The 21,764-nt window shown below is 33.6% G+C and overlaps 1 protein-coding gene across 1 annotated transcript; it reads right to left on the bottom strand.

The window, feature by feature from the left end:
• Positions 1 to 413: 413 nt before the first annotated feature.
• Positions 414 to 20,080, bottom strand: st7l (suppression of tumorigenicity 7 like). Its single transcript, XM_073851373.1, has 15 exons — positions 19,912 to 20,080; positions 17,921 to 18,003; positions 17,672 to 17,831; positions 17,528 to 17,582; positions 16,708 to 16,823; positions 16,548 to 16,626; positions 14,944 to 15,032; positions 14,762 to 14,862; positions 14,398 to 14,512; positions 14,227 to 14,299; positions 14,025 to 14,127; positions 7,242 to 7,392; positions 5,829 to 5,921; positions 4,504 to 4,643; positions 414 to 624 (listed from the first exon to the last, which is right to left on the bottom strand). The coding sequence occupies exons 1-15, from the start codon at positions 20,078 to 20,080 to the stop codon at positions 529 to 531; spliced, it is 1,623 nt and encodes a 540-aa protein (XP_073707474.1). The 3' UTR covers positions 414 to 528.
• Positions 20,081 to 21,764: the final 1,684 nt, after the last annotated feature.

Here is a 21,764-nt window from a genome sequence, read left to right on the forward strand (position 1 = left end):
CATTCATGACTACAATTGCAATGCCTGACAGGCTTTTCTAATGTACAATTCTCATCTCATCAAGCCTTCATTCTATAAGACGATAAAGACTATTATAGTGTTGTATGAACATATTGTTTCATCTGTGTAACCAACTCACCCTCATGCTGTTGCTCTGAACTTTTGTCTAAAAACAGACCCATGATTTACTGCCGAATCTTCAGGGTACACAAGGCCAGTCTTTTTCTTCAGTGATTGCATCAGCACTATATCACTGTGGCAACCTGCCCTGTGGCCATTGCAGGCATATTTAAGCAGGATTAGAGACAGTCACGGCATGGAGGTTGAGAAACGGGCATTTAGTCAACTTTTGCTGTTCTACTCAACCATGTCAGACGGCATGAAATACTGTAGGAAAAAGAAGGCAGAGTGCGTCAAAGAGCCAAAACGTTTTTATTGTCAGTACAGGTGGCTAACAGGCACCTTAAACATGTTACATGTACAGTAGTGTTTTCAAGTGCAGTTATGTGTGAGTCGTGTGTGTGTATGTCAGACGTTTGCTAGGTGATGCCACAGGCAGGAGGGCATAAAACTCTCCATCTTGTCTGCAAAAAAGCCCAGTGGTGCAAAGAGGGTGCTGAAGAACTGCAGAGAGAGAGGAGAGAGGGAACAATCAGATGGATCTGAACAAATAACTAAAAACTACACACATCTTAAATATTTCTATATAAACACTAAAGATACACATATAGACTTAAGGATATATTTGGATTTTCATTTATACATTTAGAAGTTTAGGCTTGTATCTAGGATTTATTTAGACACACTAACAGTCAAAAGTTTTTGATCGGAAAGATTTTTAATGTTTTTTAAAGAAGTCTCTTCTGCTCACAAAGCCTGCAGTTATTTGATACAAAGTGCAGCAAAAATTGTACAATTCAGAAATATTTTTACTATTGAAAATAACTGTTTGAATATATTTTAAAATGTAATTTATTCCTGTGATTTCAAAGCTGATTTTTTTGCATCATTACTCCAGTCAAATGATCCTTCAGAAATCATTCTAATATTCTGAATTGATGCTCAAAAACATTTATTATTATTTTGAAAACAGCTGAGTAGAATGTTTTTCAGGTTTCTTTGATGAATAGAAAGTTCAGAAGAACAGCATTTATCTGAAATAGAAATCTTTTAACAGTATAAATGTCTTTATCGTCACTTCTGACCAATTTAAAGCATCCTTGCTAAATAAAAGTATTAATTTCTATAATTTCTTTCTCCAAAAAAAAAAAAAAAATAATAATTCAGTAAGATTTTTAATGAATTTTAAATACGTTTCTAATGTTCAACAAAGGCTGTGTTTATTTGATCAAAAATACAGAAAAAATTTAATATTGTGAAATATTATTACGATGCAAAATAACGTGCTTAATATTTTTTTTGGCACCAGTGATACCTTTTTTCAGGATTCTTAAGAATAAACAGCATTTATTTAAAATACAGATCTTTTTTAACAATATACACTACTGTTCAAAAGTTTGGGGACAAATTACTTTTATCAGCAAGGATGTGTTAAATTGATAAAAAGTGATAGTAAAGACTTATTTTATTAAAAAAAGATTTATATTTTGAATAAATGCTTTTCTTTTCTTTTATTCATCAATCCTGAAAAAAAAGTATAAAAATATTTGTTAGCACAACTGTTGCCAGCATAGATGATTGTAATAATAAATCAGCATATTAAAATAATATGCTGTATTATTCTATATTTTTGATCAAATAAATGCAGTTTTGATGAGCATAAGAGACTTCTTAAAAGGATTACAAGTCTTACTGATCCCAAACTTATGAACGGCATTGTATATATATATTCAAAACTTTCATATATTGAAATCTACAGTAAACTAACATTTTAATTGATTGATTATTTAGTTAATAATTATTTATATTTAATGTTCATTAAAATATTTAAATATTTGAGGTTTAATTTGCAATCACTGGAAGTGATTACCAAGAAACTTTTTGAAATTACATTGCTATAAATTTCAGCCCTAAACTCAAGTATGAGCATGACAGCTGTGAGCTGATATTGAGAACATGAGGAAATCTAGGTCCAACCTGAAGAAACAAAATAAGAAAGCAGTGCTTTTCGCTCTTGCGTGTCTTGTGTTGTCTACCTCATTCACGGACTATCCATTGTAGCTGAGCCACAAGCTGTCAGAAAGTTGCCTTCAAAGTGCCTGAAGTGCTAGACATAAGTATGACAGAGTTTGTCTCTCTAGGATACTACATGGAGGTCCTGACAGACACAAACAAGAGGAGGAAAAAAACTCTGGATGGCAACCAACTCCAGGACCATAAAGCTGGTGCGAAACCGTCCCTTTGAAAAACACTGAAACCTCCACAGTTCAATCCACCATAAACAAGCCCCTAATGTGTTTATGAAGCGATACATTTCAGGGATGAACAGATGTTTATGACGGAATATGGGAAAGGAAGCCCGGGGCCGCGCGCCGGAGAGGGAGGAAAACCGGGCAGAGTGGAGGCTGGAGAGGTATCATCCATTTTAACGTAGATCCAGGAAATAGATAGTGCTAACGTAAATACATGTTGTAACAAGACAAACGAGGTTGATGAAAAGATAAAGGCCAATGAGGCTGCATGTCCTCACATTCAGGAGTTTATTGCAATTACAAATTAGTGCATTGTTCCCCAAGGAGAACAAGATGTTTGGAGTGGATGGGGAACAAAGCGTGTAAATGCGTTTGCAAGCGAGGGAGTATAACGAAAAAAGAGCGACTTCGAACGCAAGTCGAAGGCGAAGCCCTTCCGTGGCGTGTACTGCAACAACTCAAGCTTGTTCTGAAATCAATCACTCGCTATTAATTCACCCAAATGAATGTAAACAACAATAAGAAAAGGACAAACCACCGCTAAATACACATCCTGGACTTCGGAAGGGCTAAAGGTTAAGGTCAAAAGTTTACACCCCCCTGTCAGAATCTGCAAAATGTTAATTATTTTACCAATGTAAGAGGGATCATACAAAATGCATGTAATGGTTTATTTAATACTGACCTGAATAAGATATTTCAACATAAAAGATGTTTACATATAGTCCATAAGAGAAAATAATAGTTGAATTTACAAAAATGGCCCCATTCAAAAGTTTACATACACTTGATTCTTAATATTGTGCTGTTACCTGAATGATCCACTGCCAGGTTTTTTATTTGTTTAGTGATAGTTGTTCACGAGTCCCTTGTTTGTCCTGAACAGTTAAACTGCCTGCTGTTCTTCAGAAAAATCCTTCAGCTTCCACAAATTCTTGGTTTTTCAGCATTTGAACCCTTTCCAACAATGACTGAGACTGAGAAATATTGAGATCCATATTTTCACACTGAGGACAACTGAGGCACTCAAATGCTATTAAAAACTGTTACAGAAGGTTCAAATGCTCAGTGATGGAAAAACGATGCATAAACAGCCAGGGGTGAAAACCTTTGAACAGAATGGAGATGTGTACATTTTTCTTATTTTGTCTAAATTTTGTATTTTTTCATTTAGTACTGCCCTTCAGAGGCTACAGAAGCTCCATGTTTCCCAGAAGACAATTTAAGTTAAATTTACCCTGATCTTCAATTTCAAAAACTTTTCACCTGCGGCTCTTAATGCAATGGTTTTCCCTTCTAAAGCATCAGTGGGCATTTGAAACTTCTGTAATAGTTGTATATGAATCCCTCAGTTGTCCTCAGTGTGAAAAGATGGATCCTAATATTTCTCAGTCTCAGTCATTGTTGGAAAGGGTTCAAATGCTGAAAAACCAAAGAATTTGTTTAAGCTGAAGGATTTTTCTGAAGAACAGCAGGCAGTTTAACAGTTCAGGACAAACAAGGGACTCATGAATGATTATCACTAAACAAAAAAAAAAAAAAACACTGCTGTAGATCATTCAGGTAACAACACAGTATTAGGAATCAAGGGGATGAAAACTTTTGAAAAGGGTCATATTTATAAATCCAACTGTCTTAATCAGGTCAGTACTAAATAAAAAATAACATGCATTTTGTATGATCCCATTTTGCAGATTCTGAAAGGGGGATGTATACTTCTGACCTCAACTGTATACATATATTTTACACGGTTTACATAAAATATGAACTGTAAAAAATGTTTTATTAGAAAAATGGGATGGCAATGGGAAACCACACAAAGCTTGGATGTAGTGGGTTGTTTCCAGGCTATTTATCCGTGGTAAAATAAAATGTAATGCATAGACTGTTTTGTTCTTTCCATAGAACATCACAGATAGTTATTGGTCTCATAATGAGCCGTGGTTTGTACCGTCTAGAGTGCCATTGACTGTGACTTCATTCTTATATTGCAACACAATGAAATGTTTATCTTGGGAGTTCAGTAATTGTGTACTTTCTCTTCTAAACAAAAAAAGAAATAAAAAATAAAGGCACAACGGGGATTAGAGGGAAAAAACACTTGGGTTTGGTGAGGCATGCAGATACTCACGGCTTTGACGAAGACCCCCATGAGCTCTGGAAACTGGTGTGTGAGCATGGCCAACATGGCACAGAAGGAGCACAGGCCTGCTGTGAAGAGGATGAAGAAAGGAAGCTCCTTCTTTGGGTACACTGAGACCTCGTGAAATGCTGAAAGAAAAATATAGAGAAATAAAAACAGCTCTATAAATACCATATTTTACTGTTATTTTAAATTTTCACACCACTTGCCTGAACACAAAATTTCAATGGAAAAATACTGTCATTCCCATAGTAATCTGTGTGACCTGAAGTTTTGCGTGAGGCAAAATAGTTTCTTTTTGTTCAGGCTGGTCATGTGAATTTGTCACAGTGACCAACAAAAAGATGCTTTGTTTGGAAGTGACTTCTGTGTGAGAAATGCTTCATCTCTACACTATTGACAATGGACCTTTTTTTGGACATGCAATTTCGCTGAAATGACTCTAATGTGATGGCACATTAACAGTTAATATTTGTATAAAGACATATTTTTAAGCAATATCAGTCGAGTAGCAGTGCTATATATGACCCTGGACCACAAAACCAGTCTTAAGCATCACAGGTATATTTGTAACAATAGCCAACAATACATTGTATGAGTCAAAATAATATTTTTTTCTTTTATGCCAAAAAGCATTAGGATATTAAGTAAAGATCATGTTCCATGAAGATATTTTGTACATTTCCTTAATTTTTGTGTAGTAATGTGCATTGCTAAGAACTTAATTTGGACAACTTTAAAGATCTTTTTGCACTCTCAGATTCCAGATTTTCAAATAGCTTTATCTCGGCCAAATATTGTCCTATCCTAACAAATGAAAACTTTTTGCTTTGGAACAAATAACATATTAATGAGACCAAACACTGTTCGTTAGATTTACCCAAAACAAATTATATCTCGTGTTTAACCACTATAGAGACATCAGAGCCAGCGGCAAATTCCAGAAGAGCTGGCCGATGTAAGGCTCCTCTCGGCGGGTTCATGAAATGTTGGAGCTCACATTTCTAAAAATGTTAAAGCGAATTTTCAAATAGATGTTATCTTTAATAACAAACCGCTTATTTAAATCTAAACAAGTACATTCTCACCTCAAACATGCTTAAAACTACATTCCATCACACAAAAAACAGTATTATTTATAAAATTATAGTGAATATGGGCATCCGCCATGACACCCACTGTTAAAAATACTGCAAGCGGAGTGATACAAATGGTTGGAGTTCTGTTATCACCGGAATATCACACACCTCTCAGCCAATCAGATTCGAGGACCAGAAAGAACTGTTGTATAAAAAGATATAGTGTTTACTTACAAGGCAGAAGCTCTCTGTCTGCGGTTTCTGTGCATCCTGGGTAAGGATAGAAGAGATGACCCTTTTCCAGGGGGTATGGAATAATACGGAAAGCTACAAGAGTCAAAAGGTGCCGAATGATATCAGGTGAGATGATTTACATTTTGTTTTACAGTAAACAGCTTACAACAAAGTCTGATGTTAATGCAATGCCATGTTTTTTTGAAAAGGAATTGTTCACACAAAATTAATTGCTCACCCTGATGCTGTTCCAAACCTGTAAGACCAGAAATCTGAGAGCTTTCTGACCCTGCATAGACATTTTTTTCACACAAAAAAGTCTTGTAGCTTCATAACAGGGGCTCTTTTTCTTTCTTTTGTTTTCAGAAATCATTGTGTGTTTTAATTTTTCTAATAATCAAATGAAGGTATTAAACATTTATTTATTTTTTAATAAATTCAACTTTTATTTTTTGCCAAACAAACATGGAAGAAAAATTATGTGAATATTCCTTTAAAAACCAAACAAGGTTTGTTTACATTATACTGTACGAAAGTAATACAAGAGTAATATATATCTGTTACATGTTAAACCACACTTTTATTTTGACAGGTTGCCGTGAAGTTTCTGTGTGTATATAGTATAATCTGATGCTAGCTTTCTCAAACGAAACAGTAAAATTCTCATGAAGTGACTTTCACAGCAGCTCAGCAGATTAAGTTCATGTCGTTATACAGTAAGATGGAGAGGCCGAAAAATCACTGCGAGCATCACGCATGCTTCAGTATTTGTGTAGTAAACAAAACCATGTCTCAGCCATTCATACATACAGAGGCAAGCAGGAACAAGCAAGATTCATATTTAAACCGTCTTTTTGCGTCTTAATATTCACAGACACTAGTCCATATTGTGATTTGAATTAAGTGACAGAACTACTTTTGATTTATTAATTAAAACTTTACGAATTACGTGGCATTCCGTGCTAAAGACTAAATTCCGAAATTTATGAATGGACTCGGAAAAACCATATGGTCCTAGATGCGGCCTCAGGTACCGAAATTTGGCACCGATTGATTTAATGTGAGTCGGTTCTCGGTAGTATTGATGCAATTCGTTCAGTACCCTTAAAAGTACTGAGTTCATTACCCAACCCTACTTGAACGCGGTAGCTGCATTGCTGTCTGTGCAGGGTCAGAAATCTTTTGGATTTCATCACAAAATGTCTTTATTCGTGTTTCAAAGATGAACGAAGGTCTTACGGGTTTGGAACGAGGGGTGAGTAATTAATGACAGAATTTCATTTTTGGGTGTACTATCCCTTTAAGTACCTGGAAATACCTAGTAATTTTCATGGTAAATTAGTATGACAATCATCACATTCTATGTATGAATGTGATGGTATGTAAAAAAAAACAGATGTGCACGATACATACTGCCTTCCCAGGTGCAGTGTAGCAGGTTGAGCGCCCCCTCTGCCCGTTTCCAATGCTGCAGGTGAAAGAAAGCATATGCCACCGCCTCACTGTCTCCCCTCTTCAAAATATGCTCAGGTGGCAAAATCAGACTCTTCATCTCTAATAAATACTGCAACGACACACAAAACAACCAAAACAAAACATTTTTTAACATAAGAAAAGAAAGCAATAAGAATGATTAGTAAAGAGGAAAATATGCTGTGTATTAGCGGTGTGCAATATGACGTTTTTTGATTGCGGATGATTAAAATGTCTCCACGTTCTGTTTTTGAACAAATTTCATAGTATTGTGCTACAGCTTGCCTCCATCTTAATATACTGTACAATTCGACATACATTCACTCACGAGAGACTGCACTTATTCGCACTGATTGCATGTGACACTATTTCATCTGTGTGCTGTTCTGGCATGCATTTCATAAGCGCGTACACCTAAAGCATGCACGCTAAAAGTTTGTCAAACTGCGCCTGATTACTAGACTAAGCTATCTTTTGCATCTGGTTCGCCAATACTGTCAAAACCACACAAGGATTACATATAAACACAGTTGGTTATGTCTAAAGTGAAAGTAAACAGCTGAAAGAAAAACGGACGTGTAATTTTAACTGAAACAGGAAAACAGGGCGGGACATATTATGCAGCCCTGCCCACTTTTTAAAATGGCCAATAGCAGTCCATTTATATCTGCTCGGGCCAGAGCCATTGAGCTCGGTAAAGCCGCATTTATAAGCTTACGACAGCCACAGTCTAAGAGGTTACCCCCTAGATTTAATATGAAACTCTTACTAAAACAAAACAGTCATCATAATTATGCTGAGGCTGTGTAATTTAATACATGCCAACTCGCGCATATGATCTACTCTATGCTATCGCGTCTCTGGACCAGAGCCAAAGTCAGGAGTAGACTGTGTTAAAGTTCCCATGACACAATGCGAAACCAGACCTCATTTGCCCCAATGGAAAGCATTTACACTGTCTGAATCGTCCCCTATCACCTACATTGTGCACTACATGCCATTCACTATACTGAAAAGTGACCGACCTCAGCTGCAGCTTTAGCATCTTTTTATACTGTAGGGGGCGGGACGTCACGGATTCTAGAGAGCATTTGATTGGACAGAACGTTTGATGAGAAGCTGAAATGCAGCATGATGTCATCAAAATCATTCATTCATATTGGCAGAAGTGAGAGACTATAAGTTTTGAATGGTCTTATCTTGTAAACACGAATTTTGATTCTGTTTTGAAGCACACTAGCTTATAAATAACCTTAAGGCTGACATATTCATACTAAAAGCCAAAAAAACTTTAATTTAGATTTCACGGGGACTTAAAAGCAACAGAACTAAACATGCTGCCGATTCTCAAAGGGACAGTTCACCAAAAAATTACTCAGATGGTGTCCCAAACCTCTATTAAAGGAACACTCCACTTTTTTGGAAATAGGCTCATTCTCCAACTCCCCCCGAGTTAATAAGTTGGGTTTTACCATTTTGAAATCCACTCGTGTTCTGGCGATATCACTTTTAGCATAGCTTAGCATAGATCATTGAATCCTATTAGACCAATAGCATCACGTTCAAAAATGACCAACGAGTTTTGATATTTGTCCTATTTAAAACTTGACTCCTCTGTAGTTATATCGTGTACTAAGACCGGTGGAAATGCAAAGCTGCGAGTTTCTAGGCTGATAAGATTAGGAACTACACTTCCATTCCGGCGTAATAGTCAAGGAAGTTTGCTGCCGTAATAAGGCTGAAGCAGGAGCAGTAATACCACGCAGCACATGTGCAAATGCTAAACTAGCTGGGAACTCATTTCTGATAATACTCTGCCTGCTTCGGCCATATTACGGGTCTTAGTACACGATATAACTACAGAAGAGTCAAGTTTTAAATACAACAAATATGGAAACTCGTTGGTCATTTTTAATGCGATGCTATTGGTCTAATAGGATTCAATGATCTATGCTAAGCTATGCTAAAAGTGATATCGCCAGAACAGGAGAACGGCTGAATGGATTTCAAAACGGTAAAAATCAACTTATTAACTCAGGGGGAGTTGGAGAATGAGCCTATTTCCAAAAAAAGTGGAGTGTTCCTTTAAATAGAACTACTGTACCTGAAAACTGAAGTTTGTTTTATATTAAGTGTATTTGTAACCTGTAGTCTTTCTTTGTTCTTATTTTTTTTAATAACAAAGATTAAAAATGGCCTAAACATATTTTTTTTATGGCCATTCTTTTTATTTTATATTTTGTAACCTTGTAAGGCTTTGGTTTTAAAAAAGAGAAATTAGTTTGGCTGTGCTGCTCAGACAACTTTCAAAACAGTAAAACCAACATGACAAGGAATCATGATAAAATCATGAACCGTGATATTTCTGAAAAATATTGTGATATGATATTTCTGCCATATCGCCCACCCCTACTCCGTCTGAAAATAATGTCACAATAACCCAAAAAATTACACTTTATTTTGTATTTTTATCCCCTGTAATATTAGGGTGAAATGTGACCCAGACATTCACCCATACTCTACTCTAAAAAAAGATGGAAAAATGGATAATGTCCTGGCAGAAAATTACCAGTACATTTTCCAGACATTTCCTTCAACCATAAAACACTGAAAATTGCAATGCATAATGCACGGACCTTTTTTAGAGTGTACATATGAGAGCTTTATACTTATACTGAGCTTGTATACTTAAATTCTCCCCTGCTCCGGGCCCCGGGGTGAATGTTGTAGAGGGCAATACAGCAGGATTAAATGGTATTATCCAGAGGATAACCTTCCCAAATGCCCCTGGCTGTGATTATGGTACATTACAGCTCAAATCGGCTGATTCCCTCTACAATGTGTCAAGCGCACCTTTTGAATTATGAACAAATATCCAAACATATCTTTCTGTAACAAACGCCATAGTGGATATGTCAGAATGCACACAAACCTATGTACGTTCAGACATGGGTAATTTAGCTTTATGATCATGCTGACATTCGACAGGCAGCTGTCCTACACAACATGCCCGCACACAAACACGGTCACCTCTTTTATGGCGGATCAAGTGTCAGTGATGGGTCTCTTTTATGTGGAGGTTCCTCCTAAGCCCCTGCTGAACTCCCATAAGCCTCTGTCTCAGTCTGTCTCGTATCTCTTTTCACTTGACCGTACGGACCCTGAACGATGACATCACACTATGGGGGTCTTGGAGATGCAAAGGTGAGGTACAGGTGTACACTGACGGATGACATCATGCATTATAATTTTACCTGACTGTCACAGTTAATATGCAATTTAAGAGATTAATGTTTAACAATAATTCAATGCATTTACCAAATTATGCTGCTTTATTTTTTACAATATATAGTAATATTATCACCGTTGCCCACTGTAAAGATTACTACTGTTTAAAAGTTGGGGCAATTTTTTTTTATTTTTTAGACTTTTATTCAGCAAGGATGCATTAAATTGATCAAAAGTGACTGAATTTTTTCTGTAAAGAAAGTTGGAGGTACACTACTAATCAAAAGTTATTGAACAGTAAGATTAATGTTTGTTTTTTCTCTTTTGTTCATCAATTCTGCATTTATTTGATCAAAAGTACAGCAAAAAACAGTAACAGTAACAAAATATTTTTACTATTTTAAATAACTGCTTTCTATTTGAATTTTTTATTTTTTATTTAATTTATTCCAGTGATCAAACCAGAATTTTAATCATCATTACTCCATTCTTTAGTGTCACATTTACTTCAGAAATCATTCTAAAATGCTGTTCAAGACACATTTTATTATTAATACTATTATTATCAATTTTTAAAACAGTTGAATAATTTTTTTCAGATCTCAGATTTGTGAGTTTATGTATTTAATTTTGAGAGAAAAGTAAATTTGCAAGCTTTTATCTCACAATTCTGACTTTACTCATAATTGCGTGTTATAAAGTCAGAATTGTGAGATATAAACTCTGACTTTATTTTTAGAATTTCAACTTTATTTCTTAGAACTGTGAGATAAAATAAGAAATAGATCCAAAGATGAGAATTTATCTGAAATAAAAAGCTTTTGTAACATTATACACTATACCATTCAAAAGCTTGGAGTCAGTATTTCTTTTTTTTGGAGAAAGAAATTACAGAAGTAAATACTTATTTTTATTTACAAACATTTACAACAACAAATTTTTTTTTCTGAAAAATTCTACTCGGATGTTTTAATCATAATAATAAAAAAAATGTTTTCTGGGCAGAACATCAGAATATTAGAATGAGTTCTGAAGGATCATGCAAGTAATGCAGCTTTGAAATCACAGGAATAAATTACATTTTAAAATGTATTCAAATAGAAAACAGTTATTTTAAATAGTAAAAATATTTCAAAATTGAACTGTTTTTGATGTACTTTGAATCAAAATGCAGGCTTGGTAAGCTGAAGAGACTTGTTTAAAAAACATTAAAAACTTTTGACTCGAAGTATATACCTTCAAGTCTCTGTCTAAAGTGATCAAACAAATGTAATAGTACTACTACTGACATTCAACACCCTCTATGCTTATTCTGGATTGTCTTTTTTGCTCTAGGGGCAGATTTGGCAAATGAAAGACCAGGTGTATGCGTGTGTGTTGATATTTGCTGCACATCTCAAACAGGTGTACTTTGTAGTCTGATACAGCACGTCTGAGGTGCACGCATATGCGCAAATACCCTTCTTCTGAGACTCTGTGTTTGGGTGTGAAGAGGTTGTGCACTTTGAAGTCCGATCTAGTGTTTTGGAAAGTGGCAAGTTGGAACCAGGTACAAAGAAAGAAATAGATGACGAGGGTCAAAACATCTTAAAAGAGCAAGAAGAAAATCAAAGGTGCTATAACTTTCACCCTAAACACAGCTTATGGAAATCTATGCTTGGCAGTCTTGGGTCGACAAGCCCACCTGCAATTATGTTCAATGTAAAACTGTGAACGATGCACTACAGTGGTGTGAATGTTAGAGAAGTTTCACTTTAGTGCAGTGTGCTTCAACAGCATCACCTCCTGGTCATGACAATATGTTTGCACTCGTGAACAACAGTGAGATAAACTTGATGTGTGGCCAAGTATCTTGAATATTTTCATATACATCATGATAAGATCAATTAAAATTTTAGTGAATCCAATCAAAATGTAATACTAGAAATTTTGTTACAATTTCTTATTAATGGCAATAAGATACACTATTGCATATACATTATTATTTAAAAAAATTTTTTTGAAGGAAACTGATACTTTTATTCAGCAAGGCTGCTTTAAAATTGACAGCAAATACATGTATAATGTAAAAGGCATTTGATTTTAAATAAATGCTGTCCTTTTTGCACTTTCTATTCATTAAAGAATCCGTGAACAAAAATTATAACAGTTTCCACAAACCTTAAGCAGCACAACTGATTTCCACATAATAATAAGATAATATCATTCCACGTAATTGAAAAACAAGAAACAAAAAAAACGGTTATTGCGACTTTATACCTCAAAATTTTGTCAGCATTGCATGATACAAAATAACTTATGCAATTGCGTGTTAAAAAGTCACAATTGTGAGATATAAACTCACAACTCTGAGGAAAAAATCTTATTAAAAAAAGCCAATTTGTGAGCTTTTTTCTCATAATTCTGACCCAACTTGCAATTGTGTGTTATAAAGTCAGAATTGTGAGTTAAATTCTCTGTTTATTTCTTTATTTTTCACAATTCTGACTTTATAACTTATTTGTGAAAAAATAACGTAATTGTGAGTTTATATCATGCAATTCTGTTATAAAGTTAAATGTTATAAAGTCAGAATTGCGAGGAATAAACTCTGACTTTTTTTCCCAGATTTGTGAGTTTAATTTTCAGAAATGTGAGTTTATGTCTTCAATTGAGAGAAAAGTAAATTTGCAAGTTTTTCAAGACTTTACTCACAATTGCGTGTTATAAAGTGAGAATTGTGGGATATGAAACTCTGAGAGTTTATTTTTAAGAAATGTGAGTTTATGTCTCAGAATTGTGAGTTTATGTATTTAAATTTTAGAGATAAGTAAATTTGCGAGTTTTTATCTCACAATTCTGACTTTATAACACGAAATTGTAAGTAAAGTCAGAATTGTGAGATATAAACTCTGATTTTATTTCTCAGAACTATGAGTTTATATCTCACAATTCTGACTTACAACTCACAACTGCAAATTTGTATCACGCAATTCTGTGAAAAAAGTCAGAATTGTGAAATAAAAGGTCACGATTGCCTTTTTAATTTTTTTTTATTCAGTGGCAGAAACAGGCTTTCATATTCCTGAGCAGCAAGTCAGCATATTAGAATGATTTCTGAAGGATTATGTGACACTCAAGCCTGGAGCAATAATGCTGAAATACAGCTTTGCCATGAGAATAAAAAAAAAAAAACATTTTCAAAACATTAAAACTGAGAGCAGTTATTTTAGATTTGAATGATATTTCACAATATTAAAAATGCAGCCTTGGTGACTTCTTTTACAAACATTTAAAAATATCTTATCGACCCCAAATTTCTAAATGGTAGTTTATAAGAAACTAATTTTAGGTAGTTTAACATTTTGTTGCCAATTAATCATTTTTATCTCTTGGCCATAAGGAAAAACCTCAGAAAGGTTTGAAAACTATAGTGATAAATCTGTAAATGTTAATTTCACCAGCCACAGCCATGTGATGCAGAAATTTTGGACCCTTTAAATGAATCTTTCAAACCTTTGGTACATGTGGGTTAAACTCCACCGCTCTGTGTATGGCCTCCACTGCGTTCATCTCTGCTGTGCTGAGACCTCGTCTAGACGCTGCTTCAGGTGAAAACCTGACATACGACACACATACAGATTCATTCAGCAAACTATCATCCTTAAATATCACCTATGCTATCATACAGTAATATACTATTTAATATTGGACTTACTTATCTGACACTGCTCTGGCTTTCAATAAGGCAGATGTGTAGCATATAGTAGCTGATTTTGGCAAGCTGATATCTGAGGGGGGAAACATCAGACAGTTAATGAAAAGGATACTAGCACTACTTCCTGGTCCTGTCTGAAATGTGCAGTAACATGACAGCTTAGGGGCTTACCATCATATTTTGCAAGGACTGCTTGTACATCAGCATAGGCCTGCAACTCTAATAATGCTTCTAAAAGGTTCTCGTGAATATTTAACATCCCCAGTAAGGGGAATTCTTTCATTAACTGCACAAGGAAAGAGAAAAATAACAATATTACACAATAGGGCATGATTCAAGTATAAGACGCCACTCAATAAAATAAAATGTCCAATGCTTAAATGTAAGTGAACTAATCTAAATCTAATTTACTGTAAAATAATTTAGCTAAAAGTCTATGTGCCAGGGAATAATCTTCATAGGAGAATCTTTACAATGCACAGTTTTTTACAGCCACAACACCTAAACATTACAAGTGGTATAAAGCTTCGCTCACATCTCTCATCATCTTTACAGCTTCTTTGATGCGACCCAGTTTTCTAGCACACATGGCCAGTCTGCGCTTGATGTAGACCACAAGATTGGTGTCTTTACCGGCTGCAAAAGCAACAAGAATAAGCAACAGTGTGAGTTACTGTATGCTGGGTATGTGTGTGTGACAGTGTGAAAGTTTCATACCACTTTTAAGCGCTTGTTTGAAAAGCCGCTCAGCCTCTGTGATGGTTGTGGCTTCCTCCTCGGCCAGGAGCACATATGCCGCAGCACATCTGCAATGAATGAGTCATATGCTTGAGAGTCAGAAAAAGTAAATCAGATGGTAACATGAGAGATGCACTGATAATAAAACTCTGGCTGACACAGAAGAGTCAGTAATTGTTTCTATGTTATGGTCAATAACAATACATGGCTTATATTACTATAACATACTGTTATATGTATATGGATATATATCAAAATTGAAAGTTTTTGCACAGTACCATTTTAATGTTTTTTAAAGAAGTTTCTTCTGCTCACCAAGCCTGTATTTATTTGATCCAAAGTACAGCAAAAACCATTTTTACTATTTGAAATGTAATTCATTCCTGTGATTTCAAAGCTGAATTTGTAGCATCATTACTCCAGTCACATGATCCCTCAGAAATCATTCTAATATTCTGATTTGCCGTTTGCCGAGTAGAATTATTTCAGGTTTCTTTGAAAAATGGAAAGTTCAGAAGAACAGCAATTATCGGAAACAGAAATATTTTGTATTATAAATGTCTTTATCATCACTTTTGCTAAATTTAAAGCATCCTTGCTAAATAAAAGTATTAATTTCAATAACCCCTCCCCCAAAAAAAAAAATAATACTGACTCCATGCTTTTGAATGTATTATGTTACAAAAGCTTTTTATTTTAGATAAATGCTCATTTTTGAATCTTTCTATGTATCAAAGAAACCTGTACACAACTGTTTTAAATATTACTAATAATAATAATAATAATAATAATAATAATAAATGTTTCTTGAACAGCAAATCAGCATATTAGAATGATTTCTGAAAGATCATGTCACTAAAGACTGGAGTAATGATGCTGAAAATGTGGCTTTGACCACACAAATAAATTACATTTTAAAATATACTGAAATAGAAAGCAGTTCCTTTAAATAGTAAAAATATTTCAAAATTGTACTGTTTTTGCTGTACTAAAAAAATGCAGGCTTAGTGAGCAAAAGAGAATTCTTTAACATTAAAATCCTACTGTTCAAAAACTTTTGACTGGTAGCGTATATATATTTTTACAAACAGACAACATGTTAATGCATGAATATGAAAAATTAATATTAATTTTGTAAAAAAAAAATACATTTAACAGTACTATTAAATTATTATTGTATTTTTAAAGATTATCTTTGTGACAGCATGCATAATTAAATACGTTTCATGCTGGTATATATTTAAATAAATTAAAAATAACACTAAGAATTAAAATCAGTCATTTAAAATTTAGGCATCATCATTATAATGCACATTATTATATAAAAAAAAATAAGATTACACTGTGCCGTGTTATTAAATTATTTGATTTGTTTTAACTGAGCATGAATATTTAAATATCTTATATTGACTGATTCAATCAAATTAAAACATGGATAAGCTACATGGTGCCAAGTCTGAATCATTTGTTCATGTAATTTAATTGCTGTTTAATAAATAGACCGTTTTAGCTCTCAAATCGGACCATATAAGCCACGTCTAAAGAGAGTAAATTAAATATATTTGTAAGGAAGTGAAGCTCACTCGCGGTTCAGCTCAATTGCCTGGTAAGCTGCTCGAATGCGTGCCTGCGGGTTCCTCTCCCTCCAGGCCTTTTGCATTACTGCATTACAAACAATGAACAAACAAATGGTGATTAAACATCAATTCTAATTAAATGTAGGTATTTTTTAAGTGGACTAACCAGAGTCCTCTGGTCTAAGTTGCTGAGTGTCTCCTAAGAAAAAGGTCTGATGATCTTGTGCTGATAAATTCATGTCGTAGTATGTCAGGGGCTCTTTTCCTGTCACCCAAGTGTACCTGGAATGAATGAATATTATTTTAAAATGTAAATATTACTGACATTAACTGAAACTGTTGAAAGAAGTAGTTCACTTTCAGAACAAAAAATTACAGAATGTACTCACCCCTTTGACATTCAAGATGTCTTTCTTTCTTCAGTCGTAAGGAAATTGTGTTTTTTGAGAAAAACATTTGAGGACTTCTCTCCATATAATGCACTTTTACGGTGACCTCGAGTTTGAACTTCCAAAATGCAGCTTCAAATGGCTCTAAATGATCCCAGCCGAGGAAGAAGGGTCTTATCTAGCAAAACAATGGATTATTTTATTTAAAAAAAAAAAAAAAGACAGTTTATATACTTTTAAACCTCAAATGCTCGTCTTGTCTAGCTCTCTGTGTACTCTGTTTAGAGATTAAAAGGTATATAAATTGTAAATGTTTTTAGAAAATAACTGATCGTTTTTGCTAGATAAGACTCTTCTTCCTTGGCTGGGATCATTTAGAGCCATTTGAAGCTGCATTTTGGAAGTTCAAACTCGGGGGCACCATAGAAGTCCACTATATGGAGAGAAATCCTGAAATGTTTTCCTCAAAAAACATAATTTCTTTACGACTGAAGAAAGAAAGACATGAACATCTTGGATGACAAGGGGTGAGTACATTATCTGTAAATTTTTGTTCTGAAAGTGAACTACTCCTTTAAGAAACGTCCAACCATATACCTGCTGTACTCAGCACCTCTGAATAGGTTCAGTGGGTTCCTCCACACTTTACATTCTGAAAGAAAAATAAATAATAGATGCATATTGCATTCACTTTATAATATATCAAAAAACATAAACATATAGCCAGTGACTTTTAAAAACCTGCAACGTTGGTTCTCGGCTCGGTATCGCCGTTTACTGAGGAGAAGAGGCCCGCAGAGCTGCTGTTCTCCACTCCTCCAAGTAGAGGGCGCAAGTGACTGACAGACACCTGCTCTATGAATGACGTACCATACTTTCTAAAGTACCACCACTCAAATATCTGGAGACAAACACAAAGAGTCTTGTTTAGCATAGTTATTACTTAAGTTATTTAACAGCTAATTCACCAAAGACAAGAAAAAAACTCACCAATATAAGGCCCGAGATGAGCGAGGAGGTTCCAGTCAGCGCAACATAGAATTTAGGCGTAAGAGTGTTTAAAAACACAGATGCTGTGAATGAATAATAATAATAATATGGTAAGACAAAGAAATTTAAAAATATTTTATATAAGCATATTAATACATATAACACCATGTATTGTGTCACTCAATCAGTTTAGTAAACACTTATTTATAAATTCTATGATCTTAAAAAAAATGCATAAATCACAGGGGGAAAAAGCAAAAACTGTTTATGAACAGTAAGATTTTTAATGTTTTTTGAAGAAGTCTCTTCTGCTCACCAAGGTTGCATTTATTTTAGTACAGCAAAAACAGTACAATTTTGAAATATTTTTACTATTTAAAATAAAAGTTGTTTATTTGAATACATTTTAAAATGTAATTTATTCCTGTGTCTTCAAAGCTGAATTTTTAGCATCATTACTCCAGTCACATGATCCTTCAGAAATCCTTCTAATATTCTGATTTGCTGCTCAAAAAAACATTTTTTATTATTATGTTGAAAACAGCCAAGCAGAACTTGGTACTTCAGGTTGCTTTGATTAATAAAAAAGTTCAGAAGAACAGCGTTTATCTGAAATAGAAATCTTTTGTAACATTCTAAATCTTTATTATCACTTTCAATCAGTTTAAATCATCCTTGCGAAATAAAAGTATTAATTCCTATAATTTCTTTCTCAAAAAATAAATAAATGAAATAAATAAATTAATTAAACTAACTCCAAACTTTCAAATGGTATGGTGATAATGCTAATGCTAATGCTAATGCTAATGCTAATAATAATAATAATAGTAAATGTTTTCTGAGCAGCAAATCAGAATATTAAATAATTTCTGAAGGATCATGTTACTGGAGTAATGATGCTAAAAATTCAGCTTTGAAATCACAGTAACAAATTGCATTTTAAAATATATTCAAATAGAAAACACTTATTTTAAATAGTAAAAATATTTCAATCTTTTACTGTTTTTGCTGTACTTTGGATTAAATAAATGCAGGCTTGGTGAGCAGAACTTTTAACTTAAAAAAATAATAATCTTACTGTTCAAAAACTTTTGACTGGTAGTGTGTGTTTGTCTGTGTATAATATATATAAATTATATAATAATTAAAAATAAAAAAGGCCATAAATTTATTTTTGTACAAATACATTTTAAATTTACACTTACACTTACATTACACTAAAATATATATTTTATATGATATATATTATATTTTAAACTAAGTAAAGCTTTGTTTGACAAACTGTTTTGTACATTAATTTAACAAAAAATAACATTTTCCAGAATCACATGTAGTCAACATCTGATTGTTTGCATAAAACTTTGCAAAAAATGTCTTTATCATAAATATTTTGATTTGTTTATTGTGTCATAGCACATTTTCTTGCTAAATTCCTACTCTAAATAATGCAATGACTTAAACATAACATGCACACTACTATTTAATAGTTAAAAAACATATATGGATACTAACACTCGTAATAAAACATCACAATTGTGAGACATAAGCATAAAGCTTTGGTGCAGAGTGAAGTCAGAGTGACATTAATGTACAAAAACATTTCCTAGACTTGCATTTGACAGCTGCTTTTATCTGAAGTAAACATCACATACAATGATTCAGGAATGAATTTAAATCCAGGTCTGTTTCTCAAACAATGCTATAGCGTGACTTCAAACGACTGCACGAGTGCTGTTATGACACTTAATGGCAATTTACAGTCCTCTTGGACACTTGACATCTTCAGTCCCCATTCATTGACATTACATGGAAAACTCCGACCAGCACTGACTTCAAAATTCCTCCTTTCGTATTCCACAGAAAGTTAAACTCACATGTGTTTATATGGAGACGAGAGAATCTGTGTATTTGTGTCAACTTTTCCTTCAATGAACAGAAAGATAACCTGTGTAGAGCTGTAAACATCCACACAGCTGATGATAAACACACACCTGCGTTGACGGTCTCCTGCAGCTTCAGGGGGCTCCTCAGCACGTAAACCATCGTTAAGACCATGGCGAACCAAAGCGCACATATGTACGTCCACGACCAGCACAGCCACGATTTTAATTTCTCCGTGAAACCGGGTGATTGGGGATTACTGCCACTGCTGTCCGCCATCTTTCACCGACTGGCCGTAAACATTAGAATTGTGGGATAGTGGAGGAGAGAGCGCTGCACCGACGCTCTCCACCAGAGGACGCAGCTAATGTGTATTTATACGCAAGAGTTTGAAGTATAGAATAGAATACTAGCTTTTAAGTGAAATTGGATCATTAGAATATCATTCTAGCATACTACTATTTACTAAACATACATATATACAATACCAGTCGAGATATTAGTGTCTTCTGCTCACCATGCCTGCATTTATTTGATTCAAAGTACAGCAAAAACAGTAAAAATCTGAAATATTTTTACTATTTCAAAGAAATGTTTTCTATTTGAATATATTTTAGAAGGTAATTTATTCCTGTGATTTCAAAGCTGAATTTTGAAGTTTGAAGTATAGAATAGAATACTAGCTTTTAAGTGAAATTGGATCATTAGAATATCATTCTAGCATACTACTATTTGCTAAACATACATATATACAATACCAGTTGAGATATTAGTCACTTCTGCTCACCATGCCTGCATTTATTTGATTCAAAGTACAGCAAAAACAGTAAAAATCTGAAATATTTTTACTATTTACTAACTGTTTTCTATTTTAATATATTTTAAAAGGTAATTTATTCCTGTGATTTCAAAGCTGAATTTTGAAGTTTGAAGTACAGAATAGAATACTAGCTTTTAAGTGAAATTGGATCATTAGAATATCATTCTAGCATACTACTATTTTACTAAACATAGATACAATACCAGTCAAGATTTTTAGTTTTTTTTTTCTTTAAAGAAGTCTCTTCTGCTCACTAAGCCTGCATTTATGTGATTCAAAGTACAGCAAAAACTGTAAAATTTTGAAATATTTTTACTATTTTTAATAACTGCTTTCTATTTGAATATATTTTAAAATGTAATTTATTTCTGTGATTTCAAAGCTTAATTTTAAAGTTTGAAGTACATAATAGAATTCTAGCTTTGAAGGGAAATTGGACATTTAGAATATCATTCTAGCATACTGCTATTTACTAAACATACATATATACAATACCAGTCGAGATATTAGTCTCTTCTGCTCACCATGCCTGCATTTATTTGATTCAAAGTACAGCAAAAACAGTAAAAATCTGAAATATTTTTACTATTTCAAAGAAATGTTTTCTATTTGAATATATTTTAAAAGGTAATTTATTCCTGTGATTTCAAAGCTGAATTTTGAAGTATAGAATAGAATACTAGTTTTTAAGTGAAATTGGATCATTAGAATATCATTCTAGCATACTACTATTTACTAAACATACATATATACAATACCAGTCAAGATTTTTAATGTTTTTTTTTTCTTTAAAGAAGTCTCTTCTGCTCACTAAGCCTGCATTTATGTGATTCAAAGTACAGCAAAAACAGTAAAAATCTGAAATATTTTTACTATTTCAAAGAAATGTTTTCTATTTGAATATATTTTAAAAGGTAATTTATTCCTGTGATTTCAAAGCTGAATTTTGAAGTTTGAAGTACAGAATAGAATACTAGCTTTTAAGTGAAATTGGATCATTAGAATATCATTCTAGCATACTACTATTTTACTAAACATACATAGATACAATACCAGTCAAGATTTTTAATGTTTTTTTTCTTTAAAAAGTCTCTTCTGCTCACTAAGCCTGCATTTATGTGATTCAAAGTACAGCAAAAACTG

This window comes from Garra rufa, chromosome 12, assembly GCF_049309525.1.
Source record: "Garra rufa chromosome 12, GarRuf1.0, whole genome shotgun sequence".
In the NCBI taxonomy this organism is placed as follows: domain Eukaryota; kingdom Metazoa; phylum Chordata; class Actinopteri; order Cypriniformes; family Cyprinidae; genus Garra; species Garra rufa.

Bases quoted from the DNA above. Each gene is read 5' to 3' on its own strand.
- st7l (XM_073851373.1), bottom strand. From the start codon at position 20,080: ATGGCGGACAGCAGTGGCAGTAATCCCCAATCACCCGGTTTCACGGAG. The intron at 18,004-19,911 runs GTGTGTGTTTAT...ATTCATTCACAG, and splicing joins GCAGGAGACCGTCAACGCAG to CATCTGTGTTTTTAAACACT. The intron at 4,644-5,828 runs GTAAGTAAACAC...TTTTTCTTTCAG, and splicing joins AGACAGAGAGCTTCTGCCTT to CATTTCACGAGGTCTCAGTG.